General features: G+C 43.3%; 1 protein-coding gene across 1 annotated transcript; it reads left to right on the top strand.

The window, feature by feature from the left end:
* Nucleotides 1–269: 269 nt before the first annotated feature.
* ARL4A (ADP ribosylation factor like GTPase 4A) lies at nt 270–3,416 on the top strand. The gene is made up of 2 exons (XM_068152516.1): nt 270–495; nt 744–3,416. The coding sequence occupies exon 2, from the start codon at nt 828–830 to the stop codon at nt 1,428–1,430; it is 603 nt and encodes a 200-aa protein (XP_068008617.1). The 5' UTR covers nt 270–495; nt 744–827; the 3' UTR covers nt 1,431–3,416.
* The last annotated feature ends 5,461 nt before the right edge of the window (nt 3,417–8,877 follow it).

Genomic DNA, 8,877 nt, shown 5'->3' with positions numbered 1-8,877 from the left:
GGGTGCGGCAGCGGCGGCTTTCCCCGAGGAGGCCGCGTTAGGCAGTGGCTCCGCCCCATGGAGGGAGGAGTGGGGTGGCACAGGCAGGGCGTGAGTGGAGAACAGCGCGCCCTCGCCACTGCGGAGGCCGCGATCCCCTCCCGGCCCCAGCATTCGGCTGAGGACGGTAAAACCCAAATTCTCCCATGAGTGGCCGCTGCAGCCAGCCAATAGGAGAGGGGTAGCTAGACCTCCTCCCCGCCCCCGCCGCACGGCGGAGCCAATGACGGGTGTGGGGCGGAGCGCGCGGGGCTAGGCGCGGGCTGGGAGGCGCCTACGCCGCCAGATGCGGTGGAGCCGCGGCGGCAGAAGAAGTGGTTGTAGCAGCAGCAGCGGCATTGGCATTAACAGTGGTGGCGTGTGCGGTAGAGGCGACGTGCGGACATGGGGATGTGGGCTGCTCTCGCTTCCCCGCGGTGAGGGACGTGCCCGCGGAGGAGCCGAGCGGTGGGCCAGGTACGGTGATGGTGGTGAGGGGTGCAGGTGCCCGGTGAGCTGCAGTGGCGGTAGCGGCCGCCGCCGTGTCGCGGGGCGGCGGAGCCTGCTGGGCCGGGCGGAGGACGTGTGGCGTTCCGCGTCGCGCTGCCTGCGGCCGCCTCTGCAGTCGGGGCGGCGGCGCTGGCCGGTGCGTTGTGGCCACCGTGAAAGGCTGGCGGAGGCGGAGAGGGGTGAGCGGTGGGCTAATGGCGCTGTGTCCTTGGCAGGATCCAAGCCTAGCGCGGCGGCGAGAGTAGCCGCGGGAGCCGGCCTCTGCGTGTGGCAGCCTGCTGTCACCTTCCCCTCTGGCAATGGGGAATGGACTGTCGGACCAGACGCCGATCCTCTCCAGCCTGCCTTCGTTCCAGAGTTTCCACATTGTCATCTTGGGTCTGGACTCTGCTGGAAAGACGACCGTGCTGTACAGACTGCAGTTCAATGAGTTCGTCAACACTGTTCCCACGAAAGGATTTAATACGGAGAAAATCAAAGTGACGCTGGGCAACTCGAAAACGGTCACTTTCCACTTCTGGGATGTAGGCGGCCAGGAGAAACTGAGGCCGTTGTGGAAGTCGTACACGAGGTGCACCGATGGCATTGTGTTTGTGGTAGACTCAGTCGACGTTGAGAGAATGGAGGAGGCCAAAACAGAACTTCATAAGATTACTAGGATATCTGAAAATCAAGGAGTGCCTGTGCTTATCATTGCTAACAAGCAGGACTTGAGGAACTCTCTCTCCCTTTCTGAAATTGAGAAGCTGTTAGCGATGAGTGAGCTGAGTTCTTCGACTCCCTGGCATTTGCAGCCTACCTGTGCAATCATTGGAGATGGACTCAAAGAGGGACTGGAGAAGCTACATGATATGATAATTAAGCGAAGAAAAATGTTGAGGCAGCAGAAAAAGAAGAGATGAGTTTTATTTTGACCTTTCTATTTTAGAGTAGTTACGTGGTCAAAATTTGACATAAGACAGCTTCCAAACCCAGGCCTGCTTGTTTGGATGCCGTTAAGCTTAGTTCTGTTAAACAATCAGTTGCACAACCTTGCTCTGTGGAAGGCTGTGCACCTATGGATCATTATTTTTTTTATTTTATTTTATTTTTAAACTAGTCTCTTATGAGTTTTATGGCTCTGCATTATTTCAGAAGCCCTAATAGATGATGTAATACTATCAGGAAATGGATGGGTGGGTATATGTGACATGGATGTCTAAATAGCCAAATAAAATGAGGGTTTTTCTGCTTAGTGTTGTACTCATATGTTTGAGGGTGCCCTCTGCAAGCAATCTGCATTAAGGTGTTCTGTGTTTTTAAACTTCTACTGCTCGTATGTGGAGTGTTTTAGGTGAACATTATGCAGCTTTAAAAACATGTATGAAGCTAGTAATCCATTCTTTCGAGAGGCTGTTTTTTACCTTGTTTGGGGATTTCTATGAAAGCTTGGCTACATGTGTGGTATTCTTTAATTTGGCATTTCTTGAAATCGAATCATTGAGTTCAAATACTGAAAATTTAAGTGCTGTGGATACTTCAACTGATAAAAGAGAGACTTTTTGACAAGTAAAACAAAAAAAAAAATGTAAACAACACGCTGGAGCATGAAAAAGTGGTTTCCCAACCTATAGCATGTTTTTGGTATGTAAGGTTTTTGCGTTTTTAGAAGTAGCCATTCATCATTCTTCAGTGCTAATCAGGTTTAAACTGTTACTCGAAACTAAAATTAGCAGTTTATTTCTGAGTGATGAGAATTGTGTCCTCCTGCTAGCAAGTTGCAAGTAAATTCAGTGCAGTGAAGGAGCAATAAAGAGCAACGCTGGCTGCTGTGGTTCTACCCAGCGCAGCCTCCTTTCCTCTGCTGGCGACTTTTCTGGCAATAAAGTAAAATTACAATGAAGTGAAGAGGAAGCTAAAATTAGCAGAGCACATCTTGTATCTGCCCCAAATACCCCGTTTTATTAAAGTGGTGTTGCTATGTCACTTTCAATGTATGCTTTTTCAATTTTATTGTCCTTTTTTTTTTCCCCCCTTTTTTTAATTCTGACTCTTGAAGTATTTTGTGGTTAGGGAATGTAATAATGCTTTATACACTCAAACATTTGACACTACCAGGGGTGGGTGGGGGAAGATTTTCAAGATGGGCCTGTGTTCTGCTTTAATTATGCTTTAAGCTGTTCTTGTTTACAGAGTGTGCAAACAGTGTTAACTGGGCAGGATAGTGCTTGACGGAAAAGGGAGGGTAGTTTTTCTTACTGGTACAGAGCTTCAAGTGACTCTTTAAGATACTTGGCTAGCCATTTGAAAGGGCTAAACCAGAGCCTGGATTTTTAAGACTAACTTTAGTGGTGCTGTAAAAATTCATCTGAATGTTAGATTCTCTTCAAACTTTTGTTGGAAATACTGGATTAAACAAAGGAAAACAAACTAAACAAAGTAAAACATTAAAGAAAAGAGCATAATCTATTTCCTCCTCTTACTCAACCAGCCAATTAGTACATTTTTCTTACCTGCTGCCATGTATCAGGAGGATGACAGCTACAAACCTGAATGTCAATAAATGTAACTTAGATACGTTAAAAACAGAAATCAAGCTTTTTAAATCAGCAGCTGTTTGTCCAGGAGGTAACCCAAAATGCACTTTAGTGTCTTCAATAACTGAAAGTGACAGCTGGTTGGTTTCTTTTTTTTTGTGTGTGGGGTTTTTTTGGGTTTGTTTTGTTTTGGTTTTTTTTAATGACATCTTGGTCCTTTTTGAATAAACTGAAGTAGCTTCCAGTGGAGCTTTTGTATGTTGGTTATCTATGTACCTGCACTGGTGACATTGTAAGTCACTTACTCAAGTAATGTCTATATTTATAGAAATGTGGATGACTTCTTAAACCTCAATAAACAATTCAAAACAAGCCTGCAGAGAGAAGGTGTCTGACTTGTGCTGCAATAGTATGGTCTCATCAAGCCCTGTGCATGTATCAGTTCTAATAACAGCAGAGAGATTTCTGTTGAGACCCAATAGAGTGAGGCTCATGAATGTTGTCTGTGTAACAAACTCCAGGTGTTTCGTTCAAAACTTCCAATCAATGGCATCTCTGTCTATACACAGAAGAAGTTTTAACTGCAGGGACTTGTCCCTGAAGTGTTGAATCTTCCATAATCTGAAAACCCTTTTACATAGCTGAACTTTGTTTAATAATGCAGTGTTTAATGGGTCATGTTGGGCTTTTATCAAATGTACTTGGAGGTGTTACTTGATTTTGTATCTTCAGGCTCAAGTATCTGAAGCTGAGGGATTCATTAGTACTTAAGTCTTGGGTGAATTTCTCAGGTTTTGTCACTGAGTAGAATGTGGCAAGAGATATGGAAGCTTCTACTTAGTTTCAGGACCTGAATGTAGACTGGACAAACTTCATTTAGTCTGCAAATCAAAAGCTGCTAAACTTGAATATGAATATCCAAACCTGTTTCTCACAAACTTGCTATTTTCATTTCTGTTTGTGTAACTGGTGGCATGTCAAAATGTATGTCACCAGCAGCCAGTCTTGCGATCTCGAGATCTATCAGTGATGCTGAGCCCTTGGAATTCAGGGTGGCATTGGTAGAACATAGCTAACATTTTCCTATCAGGTTTATAGTACTGCTAGGCTGGCTCTTTCTACCCAGTAAACAAGCTGCACGATACCAAATAGGAATACTCAAAGCAATTATTTAGACTTCTGTAGGGAATAGTTGAAAAAGCATCCTGCTTGAAAAAGTCAGTTGTATTTTGTTCTGCATATTAAGCATGCTAGTGCTTATGTGGTGACAGAGCTCCCTAAGCTCTTAAACGTCTACCTCTTCAGCGAATGACTCTAAGTACAAAGACATGACTGCTCTGTACTCTAACCTCTGGAGGAAGAAGTGAAAGATGATGAGGAGTAGTGTTTCATAAAATGTCCTGGTTGTTATCATATGGCATTTAATAATGGCTTGGGAGTAGAAAACTTTTGAGTAGGATATGAATTTTAGTTTCAGGTTGTACCTTTATCTGTACTGCAACTGTTTTGCTGGAATATCATGGTAACTATTCTGAGTAAAACATACAAATGTAGCTGTACCTCTGATACTGTGTTTTGTGTTACATGGTGATTGCAGTAGAGCATTTGGTATTTTAGCCAACTGACTTTTCTGCTTGCATAGTCTGTCAGCCTGGGATTACTCTTCCAGTATGATAAACTGACAATTCTGGCCTAAATATGTAAGAAGGTCTTTAGAGCTGAACAAGCAGGTGTAATTTTGTTGCAACGCTGGAGTTACACAACTCAAGTTTTGAAATACTTTTTGCTAGAATGGGCTACAAATGACACGGTGTTTCAAGGCACTAAGTAATTTGAATAGCTTGAATTGATTTAAGGAGGTGTGGGATCACTTTGAAATCGGTGCAGCACCCTTTAAAAGCGAACAAGCAACAAGGTAATGTAACCTTATCGCTGTTGCCTTAGCTTACAAAAGCTGTGTGGCATTGCCTCAGCTGTTCATGTGCATGCGGTCGTTTAAGGTTAACCAGCCATCAGGATCTGGGCTGATTTCTAGCTGTGTGGCTGTGTATTAGCTTCTGACCCTTTCAGCTTGGAAGGAACCTGGAGGAGTCTCACCATGCTAGTTCTTGACACTGCTTTGAAGTTGTATAGCGCTGAATGTGCATTTACATGAGAAAAAGAAAATCTTGGGTTTCAGCCAAGGGGTCGGTAGAACTGTTGTTTGAATTTCCCTGTTTTTTTGAGATCTGACTGATCATATGTTTGGAAAGCAGGACCCACAGCCAGGCCAAGGTTCCCAGCCTGACTTACAGAGGTGCTTCTGTACCACCTTAAAGGGCACTTTGGTCCTGCAGGAGTTGATTACCGAGGACGTGAGGAGCTGCAAGTAGGCTGGTGCCGTGGGGCCTGGCAAGTCCTTTTGTAGTCCAGCAGGCTTGTGTGAAGGCAGCTCTGCCGTCTTCAGGGGGCTTATCTGTAGCTTGGATCAACTGTTTACTATCAATAGCAAGGTGTTAATTAGTGTCTGGCCAACACTTGTGTTGAGAGGTGAGGATCATTCTTGGCATAGGAGGAGGATTTAGATACTGCATTGGTGCTGCAGAGATGGACTTAGCAAGGCAGAGTGTGGAAAACATGGACAACTTGCATATGTGATATGCAGGGCACCAACCCTGATGTGCACTCTTGGTTCAACTGTGTGGATTGCAACACATGAAGGCTACAAATATGTGCTTATAGTGCTGTCTAACTTCATCTGAGAGAGAAATCTAGGCATGAATCAGTGCTTTTTGGATCTGTTTTCATTTCACTGGTGGGTGACTCATCTTTTGAGAGGGTGACAGTTTACAACCCTGCTCTGACAGCTGATAGCTTCGTGTCCCTGAGCCAAAACAACTCTTGTTGCTGCTGGAAGGGATGTGTGTGGAGCTGTGAATGGGCATCATCTCTGGTTTGTTTAGGCATTTTATTATTTAATTTTTAAATCCTGACTGGCATAAGTGTGTGAAGGCCTGCCCCTCTCCTGCTGCTCTGCAGGCTGTGATTATTTTTAAGAGCAGCACAATGCTGCAGAGCTCTGTGGACAAAATCCTGCCTGTTTTTTGAAACTGAAGGGAAGTAGGCAGCCTGACTTCACAGCAGGGTGATGCTGTGGCTCTCATGTGGGCTCCCACAGCCATCCTACCTGTCTGAGAACATAAAAGACTGATAGAGCTGGTACTTCACCCTTTTTTAGAATAATAGAATCATTTCTGTTGGAGAAGACCTGTAAGGTCTTTAACTCTCTCAAGTAACTAGTGGCAGGACAAGAGGAAATGGCCTCCAGTTGAGTCAGTGGAGTTTTAGAGTAGGTATTAGGAAATTTTTCTTTATTAGAAAGGGTGGTCAAGCATTGAAGCAGACTCCCCAGGCTAGTTTTGTGTTGATGGTTGGATTTATGGTCGTTTCTAAGCTTAATGGTTCTATGATTATCTAACTCTGGCAAGTCTGGTGCTATATCATGTCTCTTAGCACCACATTTACACCACTTTTAAGCATTAATACTCTCAAAGCAGCTGTAAAGCAAATTACATTTTGAAAGACCTAGTTGAAGAGGGCAAAAACCAAAAAAAAAACCCAACCAAGGAGCAAGAGTTTCCTCCCTGACAGTGTCCTGTTGTGCTGGTGCTGACTGCAAGGTGCCTGAGACACATGTGCAGTTGCTGAGTGATGCTACCTGGCAAGTGACACAGTCATATCAATATATTGTGCATATATTGATTTTATTCAAAGGCAAACCCATGAAAAGCAGGCAGAGGCCAGACAGTGCTTCCAGACCTGGCTGCAAACAGCTCAGGAAGGTAAGAGGTGATAATCCCTGTGAAGATTATGGTTTCTTAGACCCAGCTATATTTACACAGCTGCTCCACCAGAATTAAGAGCTAAAGATGACAGAGTAGTTAGAAAGGAGAAGGTCAAGTACAGGTCTGGGATGCATGGAGGGAAAGAGGATTTGAAGCCATTGGGTTTTCCTAGTTTTTGAAGACACATTGAGCCCTATGGGAAATAAATATGCTTTTAGGCTGCTTAATTGGTTTAAAATCTTTATTGTTTTATGCAGTGTAGTTTTCCTATTGCTGAAATTAAACAATGCCTCATTTAGGAAAACCACCTAATCACTGCATTAATCTGAGTCCACTGACAAAGGAAAAGGTTAGCAGGGGTGTTGAGCCTTGTTAAACATGCTGAGGGCTCCTGGCTGACTCACAAGCTGCTGCATTTCAAGGTATTTTCTAAAAATAGCAGAATGGTAGAATTTAGGTCAGATGAGGTAAAGGTGTGAAGCCTGATACCTCAGACACTACCCACAGTCCAGAGGTTCTGCCAACTTTAGAACTGCTTATCTTTGTGAATGACAGGAATAATATCCTTAGGAGCATTACACTTTCATCCCTTTCTAATTCCAACGTCATTTGCCCTGAAAGCTCTAATGGGTTTTGATATTGGAACATCATTGAGCTGGTTGTCACAAGGATGAGCTCATGAGCGAAGAGGGTCAGGAGAGAGTGTTCACCTTGGCTGAGGTCACTTGGTTAGCTAAAAACAGTCTTTTTGTAAAATTGGCTGGACAGAGACAGGGATGACCTAAAAGAGGGGGAAATATCTAAAAATATCGTCCTGTTTCTAATATCAACTGAACTCTGCCGGTCTACTTATTGGATGCTGTTAGAGGCATTGGATGCTGCTGGGTTTTTGACACTAGTTGCATGATCTCAAAGATGCCTTCAACCATTTGCAGACCATGGGTGTAAAGTCTCCACAGTTATATTGAATTTGTACATCCATGATGTATCTTTCCACCTTCTGTTTGAGGTGTTTCTATGGGTCAGTTTAGTTTTTCATACAAACTTGATTGTCTGTGACAGATTGATGTATCAAAGTCTCTAAACACAGTTTACTCCTATTTGGCTCCCATTATAAGTGATAAAGTAAAATGGCACTCTACAGATTTAGTAGCACTATTTCCCTTGAATTTGAGTTAATATATCTCTCCAGTTCAAATATACATTTTTTCTTGATTATGCTGAATTTTGTAGAGGAGCTGGATTGTGCTAACCTTAGAAATAGCCTCCTTGATTTTAATTAGCTGAGAAAATTGACCTGTATGTTTGAAGTCACTGTAATTCACCTGTAATCAGTCATGTTATACTGGGGACAAATGGAATCCAGAGACTGAGCCCACACTTATGCTTTCTGACAGATCTGCTATTGCCACATCAATACACATCCCTCACTGTGCGCTGTGGCAGCGCTGGTACCAGCAAACTACATTACCGTACGGTTTAGCATCTGTATTTCTACCACACTGACATATAACTTGCTTATGTACAATACTTGTTTATGTCCTGCTGTTCCTGTAATCATGATAGAGGACTGTTTGAAAACAATGTCGTGCCAAGACTCAGCTGTACATTGCAACTTTAAAACAAATGCATCAAACTGCATAATGTACAGTACAGTTAATGCTAAAAGCAGGAAGTTTGAGATCAAAAGTTGGTATGTCCAACCCAGCCACTAAGTGCTGGTCATTTTATCCCTGAAATCCATTTGAATCCATCCCTTTGTAAAGCAAATATCTCATTGCATTTTTTTCATTTAAATTTATGTTTAAAAAGTATTGTGAGATATTAAGATATCAGAGAAATACAGTGTGATAGGAAGTAATAGAAAGGCTGTAGCAGTCATTTGCATGTTTTTATTGACTTGTAACATTTCAGTCAATAGGCGTTAGGTAATCAAATTAGAAAATACAAGTTGAACATACTGTGTTATCTCTGACCACATAAGTATCAGCTTCACAGAAAGCATTACC

This window comes from Melanerpes formicivorus, unplaced genomic scaffold, assembly GCF_026170545.1.
Source record: "Melanerpes formicivorus ecotype bairdi unplaced genomic scaffold, bMelFor1.0.p_v2 SCAF_23, whole genome shotgun sequence".
NCBI lineage: Eukaryota > Metazoa > Chordata > Aves > Piciformes > Picidae > Melanerpes > Melanerpes formicivorus.
This window is presented reverse-complemented; position numbering and strand designations above follow the sequence as displayed.